Here is a 27,564-nt window from a genome sequence, read left to right as displayed (position 1 = left end):
AAAGAGCAGTTAATCACAACACTGTTTATTAAAGAAAGCAATGAAATAATTTAAAAAGCATTTCAAACCTCAACCAGTAGCTTGATCAAAACAACAAAACCCCTTACCTGTGCATTCTTATTCCTGGCTTCTCTCCTTGCTGCTTTTTCCTTTAGCCTCTTCTCCTGAAATAAACAAGATGTACAGTTTTAAAGCAAACTTCTGCACTGTTTTTATTTTTCTTTAATACTTTAAGATTAATGTTGAGTCATCTAGGTATTTTTAATGTACAGGTTAGACTGGTGGTATTCACCCTACATGTTATTGAAAACAATACGTGAAAGATCTGAATGAGACACTATTTATTCTTCTTGCTCTTAAAGGAAATCATAAAACTACAAGAAGGATCGAAGTTCATATTCTACAAAGACTTACTACTCTTAAAGGAATAATGCAGCTGAGTAATTCAACGGAGCTAGTATTTGCCTGTAAAATAAGGTAGTTAAAATTATACTAAGAGATCCAATTTTTCTTATTTCTCAGCGACTTAAAATGAAATAAAATCCACTTAAACTAAAATGAAAATTTTCCTAACTTCAGAATTGCTTAAGTAACTGGGAAGTGAAAGCTAAAACATCTTCTGCCTTTCATATGTCCACTAGCAACAAACACTTTACAACAGCATTTGCTTAGTAATTGCATTGATTCAGAAACCATTACAAAGATCTCTTAACCAAAAAGATTCTGCTACAGGAAAATTATCTAAATGCAGAAAAAACTCATCCAAAGCCGCCTGCTAGATCTGTCAGCATGCAGAAGTGCCCAAGATATTTAAATCAAATTACATTTATTGCTGCTTGTTTTGTTTATTATTACACCAACTAAGGTACTATCTCTATATTTATACTGTCAGGTCCTTGTAATTGAACATCCCTTAAATTCTTTATTTCATGAGGAAAAGACAGAAATGCAACTGAGGGCACATCCTCTAGAAAAGCACACAGCTCCCTCTTCTTATCTTAGTGATCCTGATGACATTGGTATTGAAACTCTTTTATGCTAGCTTAAAAATATTTCTGAAATACAACTCAGTTTCTCTGAGCAATACAGGCCACCCTGGCATCAGCACATTTAGAATCAAGTTCACATAAAAGGAGACATTAACATCAGTCCAGGGTCAGCACTTCAGCACAGAGAAGGCTGAATTGCAGTTCCATATCAGCTCACTCATGGGAGTAAGGAAAAAGCTACAGTTTCAGTAGTCCTGGTGCCATTTCACCACAATGATGCTGCCAAAACATATTGGTAGGTATCACACAAAGTTGTTCAGAAAAGCAGTGTTTGACTGCAGGCATGGGAAAAAGAAAACACAGCCACCAAAGATTTTCAAAGCTGGTGTCTAAATTCAGGGCCTTTTGAGACATTTGCCAGGTATGTGCCATTTTCAAGTCTCCCAATTGCCCACACTATACAAGTGTTAGCTTATTTTCAAAATCCCTTTCTGTGTAAGTCAACCTCTTCTCTCCAAATCAAAATGAAACAATTCCCCAATGCTTTGTGCAAAGCTGTCTGACTCAAACAACTCAATACACTCAGGGTTACATACCAGGGCCTTTAATGCATGCTGTGAAACTAAAAAAAAAACAAACAAACAAACAAAAAAAAAAACAAACAAAAAAAAAACCCAAAACAAAAAAAAAAAAACCAAAAAACAAACAAAAAAAAAACCCAAAACAAAAAAAAAACCCAATAAAACAAAAAAAAAAAAAAATCCAAAAAACCCAAACAAACTACTGCAGACACATACAACATAGCTGTCTTATTATTTAGGTGTGTTAAAGTATAAAAAAATTATAATTAAAAAAAAGAAAAAAAAAGAGAGAGAGAGAGAAAAAAAAATTACATTTAAGGCCACAATATGGGACAACAAAAGCCACCAGGACTAAGTAATGTCTGGTCTACATGCAGTTCCTCCAATGAAGTAGTCCTATGCATCATGGTAATAACATGATCATCCATATTATGATTCCTTCTCTCCCAAGTTAATTTATATAAGTTTCTGATCCTTTTTACTTATGCTTTTCTAATTATTCACTTAAGTCTTCCACTTCCTCCACTCCACATAGTTTAGCTACACATTCTCCATTTGGGGTAACCATTGGGGTTCTCTCATTTTTCTGCTAAAATTGTGGTAATATTCAAACTTAACCCCTAAAAAACAGAGAGAACATAGGTAGAAAGTAATACACCATATGTTACAAAGCAGCTTTTGACTAGGACAGTTTAGAAAATTTTGGATAGAAAAATTCTGATGGAAAAATTCTATGGTGTATAAAATGTCAGTGTTTTAACTACAGCTACAGGGTTGAACAAATATAGCAGCAAAGTTCCTGCTCAAGGGATTTCTGACAGAGCCCTGAAAAGACAGCTATGAAAGCAGAAGACTGACATAAGGACACAGGAGAGGAGTACACAGGCAGCATTATAAACTCTAGTCTCTAAAGGACAGTGAAGACACAAAAAGATTCTAAAGTTAATAGGTCCAGAGACTAAAATAAGGAGCACAGGAGAAAAACAAGACAGAGAAGCAATCACCAGGAGATGCTGTCAAGACGTGCTTTTCTTTTTCCCAAGCAGGGGGCAGAAAGGGGTTGGATCTCTGCCAGTGAAAAACAAAAGTGGATTTCACAGAGGGTGCATGCATGCTGGCCCCGAGCTGGAGCTAGGAGTGCATTTCAGAAGCCAATGCCCTAATCAGGCTGCTTCTGCTGCTTGACACTAACACACTCTGAACAACACTGGCCATTCACAGGGTCACAGCATCATTCCAACTGGAAAGAACATCAGGAGGTCAACTGGTTCAACAGAGTCATCTCTGAGGTAAGGTCATGCTGCACAGGGCTTCGTCCAGCCATGCCAAAATCCCAAGGCTGGAGACTGCACATCATCTCTGATCAGCCTATGCCACAGCCTGACTGCTCTCACACAGAAAAATTCCCCATAAATCCATGCTGAATCTCTTGTTTTACTTATGGCCATTGCCAGAGGTTTTGGTCCATTTAATTTGTGACATGTTAATTTACTAATCAGAACACTCACAATAAAAGCCATGTAGAAATTTCAGTGTATTCCACAGATGTATTTACAAACAAGGTTCTGCTCTGCCAAAAACATATAACTCACTATACATCTAATTTCTACAAACCCACACTGGCTAGTATTGTATTCTTTTAATTTAGTTTTTCATTAATAGTATTATACAGCTCAGAGATCTTCTTGGTCAGCTTTTTTAATTTACTGCAAGTTGTCTTTTTTTCTTCACTCTTACAAAGCTACGTTAAAAGGATGGTTATAACCTCAGTAATCAAAGCGATGAAAATTTTTAGTCATCAACATGTAATATGGCTACATCACTTGGCTTTAAAGAAGAGTTGCAAACCTTCAAACTTTTTTGTACTAGAACTGACAACAGAAACAGCTCTGCCTAAAAGGAGCCCAAACCATGGATAAAGCTGTATCTAATATGTGGCAGAAATGCTCACTGCTCTTAATCATGAAGCGAAGAAGTCTGACACTGGCTTCTTTTCACATTTAATCTCCCCTTCCTTCTACTGTTGGGTTTGGAAACAAAAACTCATTTCATTCTTAAAACTCCAAGACACTTAAATAAATATTCTAACATTTACATTCCACGTTCTCAACTTGAGACAAAAAAATAACTAACTGTAGCACGGCAGCTCTCTCCAGCTGGTGATGTTAGGAATATGTGAAAGACATTAATAGAGAGCTTAAATCCCAAGTTTTTAGTTATAAAAAAAATTAAGTCCAACAATTTTCAGAGTTCTTTCCTCCCAGAGGAAATCCCCTCCTCCTTGGACTCTCTCTTCTTTCTACATTTAGGAGTTCATTTTACATTGTGCAAAGGGTTTACTGCAATATTAAAAAAAACAGTGTTTATTTCTGTTATTTCTATTATGAACAGCTTTGTTTCATACAGTAATTTTTCTTTTAGCTTTTTTGAGGCGTAGAAAATTTGTACAATAAAAGTCGCCTTTCTTTCTTTTAAAGAACTTATGCATAGGTCAGATTTACATTCAATAAATTCTTTTAGCTGGTGACAAGCTGCTGTTTTTCCACCCTAAAATTTCACTGACCTCTTACATTTCCTTACCTGAAGGGAAATAAAAGTTTCACTCAACAAAACTAATGCATATTATGGCATATTTAGCTCTGAGAGCATTAAAAAAGCCTGTGGCAAATCTATTTCCTGGAAAAATTTCACGCTCATCTGAGTCCTCTGAAGTCTTTTTATTTAAATACTCAAGAACTCCCTCAGGTTTTGATCCATCATTTTAACACTAGATTTTTAGTAACTATTCCTTTACATACTGATGCCATAATTTGGAGCTACCAACCCATTCTATTTAACAGCCGAGGTAATGGTCTACCAAGTTCTGGAATAAATCACTCCATTGCCTGGAAAAGTCTGGCTGTGGTTTGCAAATCCATGTTGGTCAATGGTGGAACCTTGTCTTGGTATCCAACTGTCTTTTGTTATTTTAGTGGGACACAGCTAAATTCAGTCAGTTGTGCTGCAGAAAACCCAGAGTTGTTCAAAAGTTCAGAGCAGTTCTCATACAGTGGCATTGCAATAGTCAAGAGCTGGTTTCCACCAAAACTTTGAAGCACAAATGTGCTTGAAAACTGACTTAATAAATGTGTTTCCCACAGTTTTCTTCTCCAAGATTTCACACCAAGCTTGAATTGTTTCCATGCTCATGGCTCACTGCTACATTTATATTGCTATGTAGCTTAATATTTCACCTTACAGAAACTAGAAAACATCTACATGCAAGTAAGTACTTCTCCAACTAACATTCCTAACAAACATTCCAAAACAAACTAACATTGCTAACTCAAACATTGAACTGAATAAACTTATTAGTATTTCTTTGAATACTATTTTAAAAAAAACCAAACTGGAAATAACTACAATTTTGGTAACTATTAAATAAATCTTAATACCTTCAGGAAAAAAAGCAAAACCATTGTCATTGTTTTGTGTTTGTTTTGTTGTGAGTTTTTTTTTTTTTTAAATCTCAATGTTTGGTTTTAGAAACCTATTAAATAATCTCTTTAAGCAACAAGCTATATAAACATAATGATGTAAGCCTCATCTGTAAAGCTGATGTTTATTTAAAGGCAGGAAAACTGAAACACCTGGTAATCACCAATTTAAGGCAACACAGAGCTATCAAATGCATGTGAAAAACAGCACATGGACAATCTTGATCATTAAACAAGCACTGGAAAAAGTCTTGGAGGCAGTGGGGAAAAGGTATTCTCATTAAAAAGAAGAAAACAGAAGCTGGCAGAAACTAACCCTTAAAAGGACATTCTTGGAACAAAACCAACACAAGAAACCAGTGGACAAAGATCAAAATGATTCCTTTCCCAGTGAGTAGGTTTTAATGATAGGGAAGTTTTTCTAAAGCTTTTAAGTGAGTTGGTTTAAACATGTACATGGATGAGAGGCTGGCCATGAGCTGTCAGTGTGCTCCCACAGCCCAGAGAGCCAAACGTGTCCTGGGCTGCATCCAGTGGTGGGCAGCAGGGCCAGGGAGGGGATTCTGCCCCTCTGCTCTGCTCAGAGCCCACTGCAGGGCTGCATCAGCTCTGGGGCACCAGCACAGGGAGGACAGGGACCTGCTGGAGTTGGTACAGAGGAGGTCAATGAAGGTGATCTGAGAGCTGGAAGACATTTCATATGAAGACTGGCTGAGAGAGTTCAGAGTATTCAGCCTGGAGAAGACTCTGGTTAGACCTAAATGTGGCCTTCCAGTCAGTCAGCTGGAAAGCAACTTTTTACAATGGCATGTACTGGGCAGGACAAGGGGTAAAGGCTTTGAATTTAAAGAGATTTAGATTAGTTTAGATTGAAGATTACAAAGAAATTGTTTACTGTGAGAGTGGTGGGGCTGAACCTACACATACACAAACACATACAGTGCAAGATAAAGGTAGAACTAATTCAAAATACAGCTACAACTGAATTACATGATGAATGAAGGTAGATAACTAACTAGTTAGGTAATGATTAAAAGTAATGTTTAAAGCTGTGAACTAAAATTTTAACAAGAAATCAATGGAAGTCACACTGCAAACCATGCTAGTATATTCCAGAGAAAAATAGAGGAAAATTGGCACTGATGCCCTTAATCTCATTTTGTGGCTGCTTTAGCCTTTGAAGGGATGATGCCAGTGGAAAATTCATTATCAATAGAGGTCACAGGTTCCTGAGTTGTCTTAATGCAGCCACCTATAAGGAAACACCCAGCTCAAACACCAGGAAAACCACAAAGCCCAGGGCTCCAGGCACACTGCAGCTGGAAAAGTCATGCCAAGGGGAACACAGAACTGCCACAACATGGCTGCCTCCACAGCTCTCTCCTTTGAGCCAGCCTTAGCCCAAGGCTGCTTTCACTGCTCTGCCAGGGTTAGGGTTCCTAACCACAAAGCCCAGGGCTTCTGAGAGAAGGCAGAGAAGCCCCTCAGGTATCTGTGCCAGCTCATGCAGACACCCAGCAGTACTGGGATCCTCAGCAAGCAAAGGGTGCCTCACAGAGCCTTACACACAGAGGTCAGCATTTTGGGCTGTTGTTCCAGTACATCCTTCAGCAGGACAAGCAGCCTGGCATGGAAGCTCCCCTAGAGCACTAGGGCTGGTAAAGGCCCACTTTAAGGTTGTGCCTGAACTACTTCAGCCTCCCCACAGCTGTGTCCTCCTGGCATTCATCTGACTAGCATGTACGCAAACCAGCTGGTTGGAGCCTGGTGCTAGGAATATCAAGGTTGTGGGATTAATTGCCATATGGGCCATTCACTTCAGAGCTGGATTCAATAGTCCTTGTGGACTCAGAATATTCTATCACCTGTGATCTCGTTTTCTTATTTTTCACATCAATAAGATGAGGTCAAGAACTCTGATTTTGCTGCAAGACTCTTAGAAACATCCATGGACACTTCAAGCTCTAAGTGTAGCCCATTCAGCTGTTGAAGTGAAAGATAAACAAGCAAGCCCTTGCCTCCACTGGCACCACAGGGAGACCAGATGGATGCTGCAGCTAAGGCTGAAACAGGATGCTTGTCAACCCATTTCTCAGTGTCCATCCCCCTTATCTTAATAGCTGTGCATCTGGAGCATAACAGCAGCACTGCCTGCACACAAAAGCTATGGAAGAGCTCAGACAGGCTTTCTAACAAAGTAATACTCCCTGATTTATTTTACACATCTCTCCATCTATACTCTTCCTTGCTGTTCAGCTGAGCACTCCTCTCAGCAGTAACCTCCTTCCCTTTATATTTTGCTCCTACACTGGCATATTCTTTACGTGAGAGAATTTTATCATTCTCACCCAGCACCACATTAAACCAACTGTACACATGGACAAATTCCACCTCAAAGTGCAGGACTATTCAGGTGCTTTATTTAATAAAGAGCATAACCCTGCATGTCAATTTTTTTTACTCCTTCAGATTACTTCCCTGGAAATATGATGCAACTTTCTTTTAGAATTATTCTAATGACTGATTTCAAACTAAAAATGCTGTTTTTCATGGGATCATTTATCTTCAACCATATTGAACAGCTTGTGTTATATAACATCTATTCTATAAAATAAAGAAAAAGCCCTGCGGAATCTTTTCCATTTCTTGAGCATGATATACGTTATTCAATGATTTATTACAACACACTACAACTTTTAGAATTATTTTATAAAACTATAAACCAAACATGTTTCAATCAAAACTACTCTGCCATCAACAGAAATCACTTGCAAAAGCAGAGAGGCAGAGCCTAGAGCTCCATTTGGAATGGGGCTGCCAAAGGAAGGAGTAAGTCCTAGGGACACATTGATGGTAGGAATACGCTGAATGTAAAAGTGCAGTTTGCAATGACAGCCTGTTACAACTAAGACAAAGACAAGAAGGAGAAAAAGTACTAAAGTGAATATGAAATACTCTAACCCTAATGAGCAGTAAGGCAGACAGTAGCAAAAGATGTGAACTCGTAAGTCACTGGCAGATGAGCACTTAAGGAACTGCACAAACACAATCTTGGGAAGATTCACACAAAAGTTTGTAACCAGTAAGACAAAGAGAAAACAGGTTATCTACATTTATCAGCCTCATGGGAAGGAGTAAATTTCAATTGAGTATTTGAAAGGTACTATGAGACTGAGCAGAAAGACTAGCATGACGAAAAACCCAAGGTCAGTGACTACACAAGGGCCCTATGATGTAGGTATGAAATGAGACATATTTAGGATCCACTTTACTATTTAATGTGTTGGTGAGTGTGCTTATCAATCAAAGGAGTGATGAGATCTTCTTAGTCCTGCTGGTGGACACCACCCCTTATCAGTCAACAAGAAGAAATAAGCTTGTGCTGCCTGTGCTGTGCATGTTTATGTGAGTGCAGCCTCTCTTGTCTCTGTGGATATCCAGAGTGTGTCTTGTGTGTGTGTCCCTCTGTGTAATACACGTGCAGGGGGCTCGCTCTGCAGCCTGGAACAGCAGCAGGCTTCAGCAAAAACACCTGCAGATGAAACTGCCTGAGTTCAAACCCAAGGGATTTGGGTCCTTTACCAGTCTGTAATCTCCCATTTTCAAAAATGAATTTTAATCAGAATTCAATATACTCCTTGTGAAAATGAAAGCTATTTATTTTATTATAGTCCCTACCTAAGTCTAGTGCAAAGAATTCTCTCTTTTAGCCTTGGAAACAGTTAATAGAGTAATAGTATTTGGGAGAGCAAACACACAAAGGGTGAAACATTGCAGTGTTTGCTCCTTATTAAAATTATGCACTATGGCACTAACAAATGCATTTAGGGCACAGGAGACAAACCGAAGAGAGGTATTCTGTTACAGTTTCTAAAATAATTCTCTATTTCCTACTGAACTAAGAACAGCATAAGCAAAACTTTGAGAACATACAGCCCTAAACATCAAGTGGTACAAATCAAGATCATTTCAGTGGCACAAGGGCCACAAAATATCTCCAGATTTCATAGAGCAACATCAGTATCCCAGGAAGATTGTGCAAGGAATCTCAAAAATACAAAGGATATATTATATTTAAAATACAGACTTATGGGACAATGCAGTACCTTCTGAAAGATCCCCCGTCACCCGCAGTCTAACTGAGTCATCTCTCTATAAATGTATTTGTTTAAGGTCTTCCAGGGAGGTACAGAACTACTGCATCTAGCAGTATCAGACCCCTGAAGTCTCAGCTTGATTTCTACTAATACTGCCCAAATAAAGTTATATTTTAAAAAATATTCTAGCCTTCTTCTCACAGTGATCACTCAAAATTCACAGCCTATCTTACTGGTGGGAAAGAGAGGTAAGAAATAAGGCTCCTATTCATTTCTCCTTCATCGCCAACAGGCATTTTTCTGAGCTTGAGTTAGTACAGGGAAAAAGAGGTTATTAAGAAGTGAGATGAATCCCTCTCTGCCACTATTTTCCTCCTAACAACACTGCATTTTCAGTTGAAAACTTGAAAAATGGAGTGCCAAAACATGTTCTGAATAGTTTATTCACTTTTCCCCTTTATTGTTGTTTATAACATTATACACATTTCAAATGGCTTCCATTAAATAGCCATTAATGCAGAACTCTTTTCACATCATCTTGATCAGTGTTACTGTCCTTCCCTTGTGCTCAACCACTAACTTACTTTGCTTCCAATACTTCAGTAAGCATTAATTACATTACAATTATACCTCAGATTTTTATTTACTTCTATCCATCTAATTTTCAGTTCTTCCATATTTGCAGAGCAAGGAGAGGATAATAAAATGTGAGACTCATGAAGGAAACCTAATTATAGTGTAGATGCTTTGCAAGTTGCCACAAGCCTTCAGGCGCTGCAACACACAACTCTTCTAATCCGAGCATCTCATGAATGCATCAAAACATCTTTCTGATCATACAGGAAACTGTGCTCATTTAAATTACATTCACAAATGGATTTAAAAGCAATGGCCTGTGGATACTTCTGAATAGTTTTGTTCTTCATCAGAAACAGTTTTGCAAGGAAAGTTCATAATAAGCTTATGTATCATGTTCCCTTAGAAAAAAAAAAGCTATTTTAGAGATGTTTTGATTTTAAGAAGTAAACTTTTTTCCCAGAGACCTCTAATCTTCAAGATTATACTGCAGAAACCTTAAGAAAGGATTCTCAATTGAAGATGACCTATAAAAGTACAAGCTTAATGAAAACGCTGCTTTTTCTACATCTACTCTTTATCTAAATCAAAACCTGAACCCACCTGTAGATAAAAAAAAACCCAGATCAAATAACTTCTGCATTTATAGCCTTCTGTAAATTGTTTTGTTATTATAAGTCACCATTTCAAAGCCAATGTAGAGACCTACTAACACACATTCAGCTTGAGGAGACTTTATGATTATATGTAAATAACCAAGTATCGGACTGCTACATTTGATTAATTAGAAAGAAAATGCATTTGTCTCCAGTGGCCTGCTAATCTTAATAACTTTAATAGATTTAGCATGTTTCAAAACTTGATTTAAAGGGGAAAAAACAAAACAACTGCCACACACACAACACACACACGCACCAAGAAACTACTGCAGGTATCAGCTGCAGTAGGGAAGAAAAGGAATTAAGAAGAAGAAATATGAATTAAGATATATTTGAAACTTGATGTAAGTGAAGGAACAGAACAAAGTTAAGTTGATGAAAATGTTAACCAAAAGCAGAAAGGAAAGATTCAGCCATAGCTTTTTCAAAAAGCTAGGAAAAAGAGAGTTGTAGGAGAATTCAGCAGCCAAGTCAGAAAACCAAGAAACAAAGTTGTCATATCTGATATTGGAACATGTCAAATGGACAAAGATCTTCAGCAGTCTGCTTGCAGGAAGGAAATTTAAACAAAGATAGGAATTAAATAATTAGCATTACTGCAGAAAGGACAGGTCAGATAACAAAGTTCATGTTATGACATGATGTATTTTGGCTCAGAGTGAAGCACAGAGGATTTAAAAAGAAGCAATGACAGTCACAAGTGATGGATTTAGGACTTTGTATAAAGGGTTCTGCTGAATGCCAGCAAAGGGATATATAAGATGGGATTAAAGTATGTGACTTTAAAAAGCTCCTCTTTCAATGACACAAGAAAGGACACTAAGACATACGCACTTACACAAAATCCAAAGTCATGAAAAAAAAGTCTCCTAGTCTTTTTACTGCTCTCACATCCTTTACTGGTAACACAGTTGAATATTCATCTTTTAGGTTTCACCCTCTCGCTCCAAATGAGGGCAAGAAATAACTTAGACCACTTGCCTGTCAGGCTTACATAAACAACCAAACTTTTAAACAGAAATTCAGACTCAACTAGTATCTGCTGCTGAGCAATTATTTTTTGGGAAGGGAAACCTTATGAGGTGGGAGAATTTTTAAATACCATTGGGAAGTCACTGTGCAAATGGCCATGTAGCTCGCTTTTATCGTGAGGCTCTTCAAATCTTCCCCTGGCATGGTTTCTTAATGAAGGATAAATGACTTGCCCATTAACAACACAATAAATTCCAAAAACATCAGTGAAAAAACAATGACTGAAATAGCTAAAATAATGTTTATCTATGACAGTTACCTATGATTTCTGAATTATGCCACAGAACCTTCCCCTACAGTGTGAATTTTAAAAATTGCACATTTTGTGGCAATGAAAAAATTGAGTAGTATCTTCTCTACCTAGTCAATATGTAGCTTCTTCATGAATCACTGCAAGAAGGAATCTTCTGGTCACAGGACCAGTTAAAGTTGGTCCAAAAAGAAGGAGGTATGCCTGTCTCTCCTTGGATGAGACAAAAGAGCAGGGCTTAGCATATTTTCCCTATAATTACTACTACAGCTGCTTCCTAAGCAGCAACAGTTGACTGTCAAGAATCCCAAACATAAATGGATGACTCAGTAATAAGAAAGAGCAAGAGAATCAATCTGTATGTCAGCCTTACCTTATATAAACTATATTAATTAATAGATGAAATGAATTGGTATCCTGAATGCCTTTTGTAGTGGGGAGAGAGATTCATCTTTACCCACAAAGGTTAGTGAGACAATGGGACAGCAAATGAGGTTCTACCAGAGAAACACCCATCACCTTCCTGCCCTTTCTTTGCAAGTTTCATCTTATTTAAAGTTGGATGTTATAATTCTAAACTGTTATAAGACTATTCCAAAAATTAAATGACAATCAGGTAACTGAATACTTAATTATGTACAGAGAATTTACATATGATGTATTTTTCACCTCAAACTGTAAAGTTTCAAATAAAAAAATCGGAACAATGTCAGATGTGTGTCAGTCATGCAGTGACTGACTGGCAGCCCTTAATACTAGACAATCATTTCACAGGATATCAAACAGAAGTCTTCTTTTTTTTTCTTTTAATCTATTTCATCTATTTCCTTCTTTTATATACTATCATTTATTTTATTTCATTTCATAAAGGATGGAGCATGAAAAATACCCATGCACTAATCTGCAAGAAGCTTCATGTATGACACTTTCTATAATTAAAAAAAAACCAATGACATTGATGTGGCCAGTCTGGTAATTTTGTCTGTCTCAGTTTTGAAAAGAGGCATTCTCTTTTCACAGTATCTCCACAGTTTAAGTATTTTTCTTCAATGCAGGGAAATATGCGGTTTGTTCCCCTCAGCGCTTTAACAATGAAGCTGTGCTAACAGACCAAGAGATTAAGTATTTTTTATCATTGAAGTCTGATGCCAAACCTACACTCAAACTCTATGAATCTGCTAGTGAATAAGAGATTGACTGCAAAGTCACCGAATCGGTCTCTCCTTCCCTGTTCATTAAGTGCATCCTTGAAATCTGATTGCATTGTTTTCTGTAAACGACTATTATTTCACTTAGAGCACAACAAACATGGTTTCTTTTCACCTCCTATCAACTGGAACCCTTTGCTAAAAATGATGTGAGTTTTTTTGTATTTGTCAAATGACTGCAACAGGACTAGAGGAGCAGACTCAAATTAAATGTGTGAAGTACACTTTGACATTAGCTAGGATACTTCATAGCCAAAACATGACTTGAAACTTTCACAAATTCCTTCCAAATTATTTTGTTCCAATTCAAACACTCACAAACACTGGAAGATCTTGCACTAACTACTTACAATCAGTGGAAAGTCAAACTAAATTAGGTCAGCATTTACAGAATAGGACAATAAAACAACACTTTCTAACACTTTGGAAATGTGAAGCTTTGAGTATAAATCAGGCCTTTAACAACACATAGTTGTGGAATCTTACAAGTATCCATTATCTGGAGAATGCCATACCCATCTCACAATCACTAACAGAATGACCCCTGAGCTCAAAGACACAGCTGTGTTCTATATGACAGGTACACAGTAAGGTCAGACAACCCTGCTTTGGTCCATAACAAATAATAGAGAAGTAGGTGGAAAACTTGTGGTCTGCAACTTTTAAAGGTTTTTAAACACCAGAGAGAAGCCAGACTGCAGATACCGATTTTTTCAAGTCACAGCCAAAATCATATCATGTAGTTTGAGTAATTCATTCAGTAAATTCTGATAGCCCTAAGCACACTAATACAAAAAGTTAACACTTTGGCCTAGCTGAAATGTGACACTAAATGTTGAGCAAATGGTAGTCTGAAGACATTTCAGAGATACTCTTTCACTGCCAGCAGGTTTTAGAGCATATATGCCTAATAATACTTTCTTTTGGTGAAACAAACCCTTCCAGTGAACACTGCTTAAAAAAAAAGATACTCCTACTAAATTTACCAAACTTTAAAGCTGTAAATAAAATTCCACTGTTACCAACACTTAATGCTGAATAAGGCTTTGTGCTATCCAGCTATTAAAAGTTTTCCTGTGAGCAGTGTAGTCCTGAAGAAAACTGAAGAACTTAAATGAACTTGTACTACATTTATTTCACAACGTATTTAAGTATTTTTCCTCACTGAGCAATCCACAGCGCAGTACTTCTGTACTTCAATAATTGAGGTGGAAATCAACTTACCCTATGTTTTTCCTTTACTTTCTTCCTATATTCTTCTTTGTCAAATTTGTCTTCTTCACGCAGGATTTCCTTGGCTTTATCTAAGTTGATACCACTGGCATCATCTTCCTCATCTGCTTGTGCCAAATTGGATTTCTGCACAGGTGGCCACTGCTGCACTAACTGAATTAGAGATGCCAGCAAGAAAAATAATGGTTAGAATAATTTTTTCCACATCACACTTTTGGTGTCTTAAATATTCCAATACATTATTTTTTCACACCAAATAAAGAAAGTCATCTGCAAAGGAATCAAATTAATAGACCTTATTTAACACCACATTCAGTTTAAAATTATTATTTTAAAGTAAGTGTATTCATTAGCTCACATTATTGTTTAGTGAACTCACTTCAATCTCTTCCCTTATTTTGTCCTCTTTCCTGATTAGAACAAGTAATTTCTAATCCTGCTACTCATTTGGGGAAGAAAAAACTACTTGCTCTCAAGAAAAAATGAGAGCAGAAAAAAATGTCAGTAAATCTAAACAGTACCTTTAATCTAAACAATCAACATTCCAACATATTAACCAAGACAAAAATTAGACAAACCTTTATTCCAGAATACACAAAAAGAAAAAAAAAAACCATGACTGCAGGTTCATGTTTTGAGGGGAGCAAGGAGAACAGACATGGAAGGGTTTTTTGATTATTGTACTAAGAGTGTATTGGAAATGTTTGATGACTCATGCTGATGAAATGTTTGATGGATGACACACTGAACACATCCAGCTTCCCCTAAATATCTGAAACTGAATTCAAGACAAAGACCATATATTCACCAAAAAATATCCCCATCTATCTTATGACCTAGTAGCTTATACCTCAGGGTATGAGCACACACCTTCAAGGGAAAGTCTTTGCAAAATCATTCTTGCTCATGGATTGGTAGAGTACTAACTCTTGAAAGGAAAGTACATGGCAGAAAATATAGAATGCTTTTCAGTACAAATGCAAAACCAAACACATTTAGGACTCCCTAATGCACACAGGCTGTTTATTTAATAGGTACAGATAAATCCAACCCATTGTTTCACATCCTTTTGTAAAATTGAGTTTGTGCACTTGTATTTTCTAGAAAGATACATTTTTAGAGGACTATCAAAAAGAAGCATGCAGAATAGAACAGTAAAATTTCAATGCACAATTTTACACAGCTCAAGGAGAAAAAAAGCAAGAACAACATCCACAGATGCAAATTTTGTGTTTCCTTAAATGTCACCCCTTTTCTATTCTATTGCTTTTCAAACTACAGTCTTTGTGATTGATTTCTCTCAATTCTTCCTCCTTTTTGCTTCATTGCATAGATACCTAAAACATTTGCATATGAATTTGAAGCTGACACAACAGCTTCTGAATATCTAAAAATATCTGACATTGTTTTCAATCAATGGGGCAACCTCTAAAACCTTTTACATTCTGCCTAATGTTAGTAATTACGCATGTAGCTACACTCCCTTCACCTGCAATATAAAATGCTGTATTTTGTCAGAAAAAAAGCAAATTATATACTTGCAAATGTGACCTCTCTTTATGCCTTACTGAAATTATTATAAAGAGGGGAAAAAACCCACCCTACTTTTATCTTACTGCTGGAAATTGAAAAAAACAACATGCACAGCATCTGAAGCTGTGAAATCAAATTATAGAAAAGTTCATGGAATGCGGACATTTGCTAGTGAGGTTATTTCCACAGGGAAACCCTAGAGTGACCAGCATCCACAATAGTTCCTTTCAGTATAAAGTCAATAAATTTTTCTATTGCTCTAGTAAAAGAACAAATCAAATAACTGGCAAATTTCCAAGCACTGCTACACCAGCACCAGTAGGCCAAAATTTGGTACTTCCTTAGCTTTTGTAACAAAACTTTTATTCTAGAAATAGTGAATACTGGGAAGAAAATCAGGGTCTTCTTTCAATTCCAGTACATTAACTCAAGACTTGGGGGAGATTTAGCAAACAGCTACAGGAAAATTGTTTTACATTTCTGTGAGAAAAAAAATCCAAGCTCTTGATTCCACCTGAAATTGAAGATAATACGCAGAAAAGAGATACAATTCTGTACATCCACTTACAGCTCTCATACAAGTATCTTATACATACAAAGATGAAAAGAGGTCAGTGCTCAACATTTCTCTTTTTCTCACTGGAACTGAATTCTAAATGGAAGCTGAACTCTTTTGCAAAAGGTAAGCCAATTACAAACGCCACACATTTTTTAGCAGTGTGTCTTTTTATATAGTTATAAAGCAGATTTTTGACTTTATAGAAACTACAAATAGAATAAAGAAATATAGAAACTTCAATTCCAAAAAAAATACAACAACTTTTAAGTGATCTTACCTCTCCATCTTCAGTAAAAACTATTTTTGTATTAACTTTAAATTTCTTCTTCAAGATTTTTTTGGCTTCTTGGGTCTTAGTTGCTTTTTTCTTCATCTTTAATTTTGACGTGGTCTGCATAAAAGACAGTAAGGTTTCTTATGAGTTTTTTACTAGTCATAGAGTATATACTTCAAACTTTCTTAAAAGTAATCAGATTTATGAAAATTAAATTCCTAAAATATGAGTAAGAATCATTTCCAGTAAAAATCAGCCTGTAAACCTTTTCATAAAAGCACTTTAAGCAGGATGCATCATCAGAAATTCATTTACTCTAATAAAAATGTAGCATAAATTAAATCCTGCCAGCACCAGGACACCTGGCTCATTCAAATCTCACCAACCTTTTAAGGACAAGGACACCAGATTCACCAACTTATGCTGTTAGCAAGCCTCATCAGACAAGAAATACAGTATAACTGACTTGAAGCCAGTAACTACAACTGATCAGAGACCAATTTCTTCTCAGTTGTCATCACATTGTCCCAGGCACCATAGCAAACCAGTCTGAGCTATCTGTGTGTCAATGAATGCCACAAGTGCAAGAATACTGCTACTTCATAACTTTTGGCTCTTGCAGAACATCCAGGAGGTGTTTAGAATTAAATACCATTTAAATATCACAAAAGTTACTAGCATCAGAAAAGAAAGTAGGGAGAAAATTGATGAAGACTCCAGAGCAACTAATGAATGAATCCACAGAAACAGTGAAATCCACAGATGGCCTATCTATGTTTCCCCAAGGCACTCACCAAGTGGCAACATCAAGGAACTAAAGAATGTGGAGATTCACCACCCCCAACTCTTCTACCCAGAAATCTCCTTTCAAGAAAAAATACTGACTGTGTTCTAACATCTACCAGGGCACAATACACTGAGGACGTTTTAAGCAGAAACTGACATTATAAAATTATTTTATAGCAAAAATATTCTGAAGGAATATGTGGAGACTCCATAGGAGAAGGCCCACAACTCATTCATCATCCCATTAAGACTGCAATCTCTCCACTACTCAGAAGAAAAGTACCTGAAAAACAGTCACTAAACTGCCTCAACTTCTAATAAATAACAGAAAGCAGTCAAAGCAACAAGAAAGAAAAAGAAAAAACTGAACTTTTTCTCACTTTCATTTTTTATTTTGGTCATTTTAATCAGTTTCCATGTTCTATACAAAATCTACTATAAAAAGAAGCAAAAAAAACATTAACTCAGAAAGTCACTGCCATTATGGTCAGCACACTAATGCAGTGAAATTTGAACTATAAAAGAGAAAAATTATAGTCCTTCTAACATGAAAAATGGCTTGTGACAGCTACTGCCTATGATATCAAGTAATGACCATATCTATTATAAAAAATAGTAACAGTAGCAGCACTTTTGTCCTCAGTATTGTCAAATGATTTTTGCTGCACTGTGCAGCTAGCAAAGGTTAGGTACATCTGTAACAGCTCAGAAAGCTGTGCTCATTACTGCTGCTTACCCTACAAACAAATTGTTTCAGAAGCTTCATTAGCACAAAACCCTTGCCTCAAAATACAAACAACAGGAGCTGTCCAGAGGAAGAATTTAAAGAGAAATGTAATTCAAGGTGGTGGGACAATACTATTCGCTACCACAGCATTTTCTTTCAGCAGCTGCTTTTGGCTTTTGTTTTTTAATAAACAGTCCTTTACTTCTGCACTGCCAGTATTATTGGTACCAGCATAAAATGCTACTATAAAAAAAATTACTGTAAGATTGAAATTGGTACACCAGTATTTTGCAAAATTGTATTTAACTGTGAACTTCAGCTGTTTACATTTCTTAAAAAGGGTTTTCCCAGCTAAGGAGCACAAATATCCAATGAGTTGTCTTTACATGCACAACTAGGCAATGTTTCCAGTTGTACCTTGTTCCCCCCTCCTTCCTCTGAGTTTGATTCAGTCAAGTTGCATGGGAAAAACGGGATAATACAAAGTTTCCAAAGAAATAGAAGGAACAAGAGGAGAAGAAGAAAAAAATGGGAAGCTAAATCCCCTCACTAAAGACTCAAAAAGCATAGTGTAGGATCAGTGGGTGAACCTGACAGATTTATAATATTCCTTGTGTAGCATTACACAAAGGAATCAAAATTTTTTAAAACTTACAGAAAAAAAGCATGAGTATAAAACACTACACAATCTTTAGATAATTAAACTGTGGTTTTTATTAGGACACTGGATTGGTTTGCATGGCCAGCTTTTGGTACCAGGGAGGCTGCAAGGGTGGCTTCTGTGAGAAGCTGCCAGAAGCTTTCCCCATGTCCAGCAGGGTCAATGACAGCTGGCTCCAAGACGAACATGCTGCCAGCCAAGGGCCCACCAGAAGTGATGGCAAAGCCTCTGTGATAACATATTCAAGTAGAGGAAAAAGAAAGTTACTGCACGGATGTAACTGCAGCCAGAGGAGAGGGCAGTGAGAACTCGTGAGAGGAGCAGCCCTGCAGACACCAAGGGCAGGGCAGAAGGAGGGGCTGGAGGGGCTCCAGGCATTGAGCTGAGATTCCCCTGCATGGCACAGACCACGGGGAGGCAGCTGTGCCCTGCAGCCCACAGAGCACCCACGGGATGCAGAAAGCCTCCTGGAGCCCATGGAGGAGATCCACACCAGAGCAGAGGGATGCCCGACAGAGGACTGTGACCCCACAGGAGGCCTGTGCTGGAACAGGCTCCTGGCAGGGACCTGCAGACCCGTGGAGAGAGGAGCCCGCACTGGAGCAGGTTTCCTGGTAGGACTGTGACCCATGCTGGAGCAGCCTGCCCTTGAAGCACTGACCCACACTGCAGCAGTTCGCAGAGAACTGTTGCCCATGGGATGGATTCACTTTGGAAAACTGTCCCCCATGAGAGGACCCCACACAGGAGCAAGGGAATGACTCCTTACCCTAAGCAGTGGCAGGAACACCATGTGATGAACTGACCACAGTCCCCATTCCCTGTCTCTCTGTGCCACTGGGGAGGAGGAGGTAGAGCTGAGAAGGAGGGGTAAAGGGAAGTTGTTTTAAAGGTCTGATATTACTACTCATTATCCTGCTCTGATTTTGTTAACAATAACTCTAATTAATATCTCTAATTTAAGTCTGTCTTGCCTGTGATGGCATTTGTTGGGTGATCTCTCCTGGTTCTTATCTCAACTCACGAACCGTTCGTTATATCTTCTCGTCCCTGTCCAGCTCTAAAAGGGCATGACAGAGAGGTTCTGGTGGGTGCAGGCATCCAGTCAGGGTCCACCACTATACTGGTAGTTCAGCTTTCTGAGTACACTACAAAGTTGATGGCTATCAAGGCTCCTTCAGCCTCAGAGACACTCCCCTGACTGATTCATAGTTTAAGACCAGATGGGTTCAGATATCAAAACATTTTATCACAGATGTAGGCACAATTTTCCAAACTACGTGACTTCAGTATTCAGCAGTAGAAGAAGGGACCTTTGGTGTATTAGGGCAGTGGTTTCTGACACAGCTTCCCTGTTCCAAGGGGGAGAATGCATAATCCAGGGTAAGAGTCGGGCTGATCAGCCACGGAGTGTATACAGTCCTGGGGCTACTGTGGGATCCCATACATGCTGCTTTGATTCCCTTCTGGGGATCTCTTTCACATTCTTCTGGAGTCCCTACATAATCCTAAAGTGTCCCTCTTCTGTCACTTAATCTTCTCTCTCCATGTGTCTCCAGTAGCATCTTTCAGAGGATCTATTCCCCACACTCTAAGAGCCTCTTGCCCTACTTCCTGCTACTTTATATTGAACATACCTATGGCCAGATGTTTTTCCAAGTGGCTTAAGTCTTGATGCAGGATGGGTTGTTTAAATACATCTGAGCTCATGGCCTCCTCAATGATCCATGACACCCTGTGACCCTCTCACCCAAATTTCTAATGCCACTGCCTGTCTTTGCTTTGACCTCACATTTGAAATTTGAAATATGAGCAGGAGTCTGATTAATCTACTTTAAACGTGCAACTGGATATGAGACCTCAGGCTTTCCTAATCTTCAGTGCTAACCCTTGGTTCCCTGTGTTTTCACGCCACTCTGCTTACTCATTTCCCATTTTCATCTTTTGGACTAGGAGATAGTTGAGCACGGACAAGCAGCACTGACATTCTCTAGGGCTTCATCTCTTTTCTTCACTAAGAGTTCACCACCAACTGCTGCAGGTTGCCAGAAGATCCCTGACAGCTGTTAACCTGAAGTTCTGCAGAGAATACAAAGGCAGCAGGAGTCCTGACTCCTCTCTGCCCATTGAACACTGGAACTGGGGTCACAGGCCGTGCAGGCAGAAGCATGATCACATCAGCAGATATAAGTGAACAGAGGGTTTCTGCTGACAACTAGACCCTGCTTCTAGTGCCAGAGCAAGCCATGGGCCTGGGCATATTAAAGTGAGCTGGGAGGGCACAGCTGTTGTCTACACTGATCAGCTCATTGCAGATCCTGCCACAGTACATCCCTTTCTAAAGCTGAATTATTCCATCAGATAAGCCATTGATCCAAACAAAACAGCATGGATGACCTGGGCTCAGGGTTTCGTGATGCTGTTAAGATCCCAAAGGAATTCTGCATCTGAACTCCAGTTGCAAGCAGCAGTTCAAGCACCAGCTGGTGCACACACCCCTCTCTGTCAATGAGAAGAGGCTACCTGCTGCTCACCAGCAGGGACATTTTGCCCTATGCCCAATACAACAGGCCCTCAATCTCATCTTTTCTTCTATAAAGATGTGGCAACAGTTAAACTTATCAAACAAAACCAGGGCAATAATTAGCCTCTTTAAAATGATATATAATACTTAAACATTATTAATTAAGAGTCACTCAAGTTTGGAAAAAAATCCGTAAAATGTAGGATCAGCTGCAAAATTGGGGGATTTTCTACTGTTACTAATCTAAAGCCGGAATTTCTTTTTTCCTTTTGTACATGCCAGATGGTTTGCTGGGTTATTTAATGAGTAACAATAAAACCTAGCTCTTACAGGCACAGAAAATGCAAACATTTTGATATAGAATCAGGAATAATACAGCTAAAATGGAAGTTCTTTTCTCTTTTTTTCCAAAAAGGAGGGAGCTTTTGATTTCTGGCTTAAAACATCTGGTATTCTTAAGCTGAATCAACAACAAAAGGTTTTCTAAATGAAGATACTGACAAGTTTAAGAAATAAGATTCACTATTTTTCCAATTACAGTATTTTCCTGAAGAGACAGGGCACAGAAACACAGTCATCAGTAAATTTTGCTACTGTAATATTTTTTCTTAGTAATACAATTTTTAAGTGAATAGATAGATTTGAGCATGTAATCCTCAGTAACTCAGGATCTAACAAGAGTATCTTACCACAAGACAAAACACATGTACTTTGACCTTTGGAGTGTTTCTCATCATCAACCTAAAGTTACTTTGTTTCTAACTACCATTTTCTTTTTCATTTCACCTCAACACACCTTTGAAAGCAAGCACAGAACACTCACTAGAAAAGCTGCCTAAAGACCGGACTACATTATTGTGGCAGGCTAAAATATCAGTAGGAAAGAAAAAATAATCAATTCTCCAGTCCCACAAGCTAAAGCAAGCATTACTGCATTTCTAGAGGGTTTGTGGGCTTTTCTTCTCCCTCCTGCTTGTATCATACAATTCCTAGGAAGAATAGTGCCATACCTGGAAGTATTTTCCAGTCTCTCCCAACATTACTTTACCAAGAATTTAACAGCAACTGCCTCTGAGAAATAAAAATCAATGTGGGACTCAGTTTCACAGACTTGTTTTGTATTTCTTGAAGAAACAAGAAACAAGAGGAGCAAGTACTATCACATCTGCCGTATCACCAAGTATGTCAGTCCCTCTGTCGAGCTACTGCATTCAGACTTGGATGTCCATTGTATTTGCAGGGAATGCCCCAATGAAGGCAGGAATGATGCATCCGACTCCATCTTTTCAGAAGGCTAATTTATCACTTTATAATACTACATTTTATTAAAGAATACTAGAGTATACTAAAGAATACAGAAAGAATACTTACTGAATGCTAAAAAGATAATAATGAAAACTTGTGACTCTTTCCAGAGTCCCAGCACAGCTTGGCCATAATTGGCCAATGAGTCAAAACAACTCACACCAGAATATAATGAAACAATCACCTGTGGGTAAACAATCCCTAAACACAATCCACATGAGCAAAATACACGAGAAGCAAATGAGATAAGAATAGTTTTCCTTTTCTCTGAGGCTTCTCAGCTTCCCAGGAGAAAAATCCTGGGTGAAGGAATCTTTTCAGAGAATGTGAATGCCACAGATGTCATTCCCCACAGAAGGCTTGCAGACTGAAGCTACCAAACCTTAGACAAAGAAAAGCACTGGGCTTGTCTTTGTGCCATGGAAAGCAGAGATGGTTTTCATTCAGTAGGCACCACAGAACTTTGAAAATACTAACTATCCTCCAGTCACTAATCTAAAGCAGCCTCACCATAAAGCCTTACCTCCCAAACCCATAAACTTCCCAAATTCTAACTACAAGACTTTGATTACCTACAATGGAGGAGAGAGGAGTTTAGAGGGGAGAGAAGTTTTCACTTCTCCTGAAAAATATCTAAAATATCACAGAAGCAGCAGTGAGTTACAAACTTTACTCCTCACACATAATTGCTATGGATAAGACAGAAAACATCAAGAGAAGCAAAACAGTCAGACTCTGAAGTCCTGTCCATTTTACTTCAAGCACCTACAAAATGCTAAACAACAAAAGCTTCCTATTGATAATACAATTTGATTCCTATTGAGTATAGAGGCTAAAATCCTAGGATGGGGTAGGATGGGGCATGACCACAAGGGGATGCAAGGATGCTGCTTCATGATCTGTGGTAGCTATAGCTAGGTAGTCTTCATTTTGATTTCCAGTCCACTTCTCTAAACAACAGCTATTTCTGTCCTTCCTAACTTCTGCTGACTGCTCATAAATCTTGGTCCACTTTGCACTGTTGTGAACATCAGAACAAGCCAAAGCCACTGAGAAGCAGCAGGGCAAAGCTGCTTCCACAAAAGAACTACCTCAATCTTCCCTAGGAAAACAAGCTTCTTTTGTTAGCCTGTGTTGTTGTTCTACTTTTTATGTAATACAGGTGTGACTAATTGTATTGTACAAGTGTGGCTTTGGTGAAGTATTCCAAGTTTTTACTTTTTAATTAAACGTTAAAAACTAGGAAGCTTAAGTTCACAGACACTATCCAAACAACTTCCACAGCATTGGTAGAAGTCAATGAGGACAGCTTTTATCACAGCAGTTGTGAAAATCTGGAAATAGGTAGACATACTCAAAAGAAAAAACAACACTCCTTACATGTTTTCTATTTGCTTCTCTATGAATTCTTATAGCATAGTAATCAAGCATGAAGATCAACATGATCTTCAATTTTTCAAGGGGTGGCTTAAATTAAAAGGCTGGACTGATGTGAGTCTTGTTGGTTTGGGGTGTTTTTTCTTCAGGGTGTTAGTATGTGTGTGTGTCTTACTTTGGCTTTTTTCAGCTAGTATCATGCGAGATTTCAAGCAAGATGCTAAAAAAGCAAGAAGCTGAAGTTATTGGTTGGTAATTCTTTACATAATACCACAGTTTGATCAGGGAAATTCTAGACAGCTAAATTACCTAGTACATCTATTAATTATTTCCTTTCTAAATCTAGTGACATAATGTTGATTTTATAAAGAGACCATTAATTTAGGAGAGAAAAACTTACATCAACAACTGCATATGGCTTTTACAGTAACAGTTACAAAGGAAAGACCCAGGTCGGTATTCAAAAGAAAAACAGCACTCTTAGCACAAAGAATAGCCTAGACATGAAGTATTTCAAAATCACAGCAACAGGAGAAACAAAAGTCATGTAGATAACAAAACATTCTAATAACCACTATTCAGTATAGCTTACTGCATGTCATGACTTAACCTCAGCCAGCAACAAACCACAACGCAGCCACTCACTAACTCCCCCTACATCAGCATGGGGGAGAAAATCAAGATGTATAGAAATGAAAAAGCTCCTGCGTTGAGATAAAGACAACTTAATAGCTAAAGCAAAGTCTAAGCAGGCAAGCGAAGCAAACAAAAGAATTCCTTCACTAACTCCCATGGGCAGGCAGGTGTTCAGCCATCTCCAGGTGAGCAGGGCTCCACAATGCCTAATGGTGACTTGGGAAGATGAACACCATCACTCTGAACGTCCCAACCCCTTCCTTCTTCTTCCCCCAGCTTTATATGCTGTGCATGATGCCAGAAGGTCTGGAATGTCCCTTGGATCAGCTGGGGCCAGCTGCCTGAGCTGTGCCCCCTCCAACTCCTCCTGCACCCTCAGTGTCCTCACTGGTGGGGTGGGGTAAGGAGCAGAAAAGCCTTGGCTTGGTGAAAGCCCTGCTTAGCAGCAATGAAAACATCCCTGTGTTATTGACAATTTCCAGCTCAAATCCAAACCACAGCCCCATACTCAGTATTATGAAGAAAATAAACTCTATCCCAGCCAAAACCTGCACATCACATTACAGACAAAGACCACCAGCAGCTCATCACACTACTGTGTCCCAGTTAAAACTGCCTTTCAGATCAAAGAAAGAGACACAGATGAAATAAGGCACAGCAAAGACAGACCTGTACTATGGGAACCACACTCTTACACGATGGCTTTGATTACTGTTAGCACAAGAGACTACATCTGAATCTGAGTTTCACTACAGTTCTGAGTTTAGGTGCAAGGGTTGGGCGACAATTGATTTCTTATTACATAATATACTACTATTCTCCAAAACAGATTAAATTAAGCCAGGAAAGTTGAAAATAACTAAATTTAAGATTAAAATTTCAGCGTTCAACATAAAATGCAGGAGGTAGGATCAGAAAACTTTGCCACTTCCTAGAACAACTGGAATATTCTGCAATATATTTACATTATGACCTTTGCACTGTTTTTAGACAGGAATTTGCTATAATTCCTTCTATTTTAAAAAGGTGTTTATTTAGGAGATTGTTTTTACTTGTATGTAGACTATGACAGCAGAAACGAAGGAGAAACAGGCACCAGTAAATGGGTCCCTGTCCAGTATTTATCTCTAACCACAGACAAGAGCCAAGCTTAAGTAGAGAAATCTTTATTAAATAGTTCTCCAGTGATTAATCTTACTCCCATTTCTGATACCACATAGCAGCATTTCTCTAGAATACTTCTAAAACACAGAAAACAACTAAAATAATCTCCCACTGAATTGTTACACTTTTCCTAGGGATGAATGCATACTCCATGTGATACAGGACTCTTCATCTCAGCAGCTGGTATCAAGACTTAAAAATGGGAGTTTTGGCAAAGGATAAACAGAGATGGAGGATAAAGTTTCTTTAACAAGTAGGTAAAAAGAGAAAACATTCAGAAAAATATGTTAATATTGCAACACTTATCATAACTGACTGAACTTATTTTGTCAATTATGACTTAAAATCATAACTACGTATACAATAGTAAAGACAAAACATTTTCAACAAAAAACTATTTTTTTTAGGATATTGGGGATTCCATCAGTAGGTCTGTATTTCCAACTATGAATTTAGATGAGAGAAAGGATTTTTTTTTCCATGCCCTCCCATATCTCTGCATTCATTTTAAGAACTTTAATTCTCCTTTAACCATTTCCTCTCATTTCTTTACAGGTACTTTAGAAATGCCTGGTTACTGTTCTTAATCCTGGAATACAATTCCTGCATCCTCACAGCAGCATTTAACAGCAGCAAAATTTAAACCAAATAATGAAAATGTATTTTTAAGTGAATTTTCATCCCTAAATTCATGAGAAAACTTTCACGCTTTCATGTTCTATACTGAATAACAGAATGTTAATGTTTTACCCTGATATAAAATCCCAGAATACCAGAAGGAACCATGAATGAGCAGCATTGCACAATCAATTTTTCATGCTTTTTTTCCCCTCTATCTTACCCTCTCCCTCTGCTTTTTTCTTTTTATTTTTATATACATATTTCCAACTCCTCCACAGAACTGGAAATGCCTTGGTGAAGAACCAAGCCCCCCCCAGCCCACAAAACAAACATTTGATTTACAGATTATAAATTATGTAATTGTAAACACAACTCTATCTGTATATCCCAACAAACAGTTTTTGTCATTTATCTGCAAAACCACTGCAGCTCATTTTCCTAATCTTTAAGTATAAGACTATTATACAAGAAATATAGGCAAGAAAAAACCCTCTACATTTTTTGTTATATGATCTAACACGAAAAAATCCACTTCTTGAGAAATTTGTGAGTTATAAAATAATTAGGTAATATCTCACTGTGAAAGATATCTCTAATGCACTGGAACACAGAACTTTTCAGTATAGTTATTGTGTTAGGCTGAAAATCTCTATTATCTGGGAGCATAGGCAGCAATAACATCCCCTTCTGAAGCATTAGCCCTTTAGCAACACATGGCCATCACTTCTCATGCAGCTTATTTAAGTGAGCTTTAATAGAGAACACAGAACCATTTACATATTTCTAGGCAAAAACTAAATTAAGTTATAATCACGTATGCATGACTAAATGAAGATAAAGACATTCCAGAATACTGTAATTCAAAATCAAACACATTAACACAGCTTTGTTAATATTCAGCATCTGGGTTGGTAGAAAAATGTATCTCCAAAGAAACTTGTATAAGTCAAAATATTCTAATAACTCAGACTGCCTCGGACTGTAGAAATCAAAGAAGTATACAATAATGATGAATCCCATTAGTAACTGCAGTGCCAGATCAAGGCACAAAATGCCTTCATTCCACTCCTCTCTGCCATTATAAGCTATGCACCCTTACAACAAAATCTTCTTTTGACAAAATCCAAACTGAGCACACCAATTCTCCAGGACCTCTACAGCCAAGAGAAGTAGACACAACATCAGAGAACAAGCAAATCCCATTATTTTGTTCACTGCTATTTACCCTCCAGAGCTTCCATTTTTGCAAGCAAGGAAAAGCTATCATGAAGATGCTATTTCCATTACAACTTGGCA

At 37.9% G+C, this 27,564-nt stretch overlaps 1 protein-coding gene across 1 annotated transcript in view; it reads right to left on the bottom strand.

Annotated features, from left to right (window-relative positions):
- DDX10 (DEAD-box helicase 10) overlaps nt 1-27,564 on the bottom strand; it is a 153,694-nt gene that overhangs the window by 39,925 nt on the left and 86,205 nt on the right. The window contains exons 14-16 of the mRNA XM_059466772.1: nt 16,471-16,584; nt 14,093-14,254; nt 108-164 (exon numbers count right to left, since the gene is read on the bottom strand). Coding sequence (XP_059322755.1) covers nt 108-164; nt 14,093-14,254; nt 16,471-16,584 — 333 coding nt within the window. The remainder of the gene's footprint in view (nt 1-107; nt 165-14,092; nt 14,255-16,470; nt 16,585-27,564) is intronic.

Source organism: Ammospiza nelsoni, chromosome 2 (genome assembly GCF_027579445.1).
Source record: "Ammospiza nelsoni isolate bAmmNel1 chromosome 2, bAmmNel1.pri, whole genome shotgun sequence".
Classification (NCBI taxonomy): domain Eukaryota; kingdom Metazoa; phylum Chordata; class Aves; order Passeriformes; family Passerellidae; genus Ammospiza; species Ammospiza nelsoni.
The sequence above is the reverse complement of the archived record's forward strand: the minus strand, read 5'-3'. Positions and strand labels throughout refer to the sequence as shown.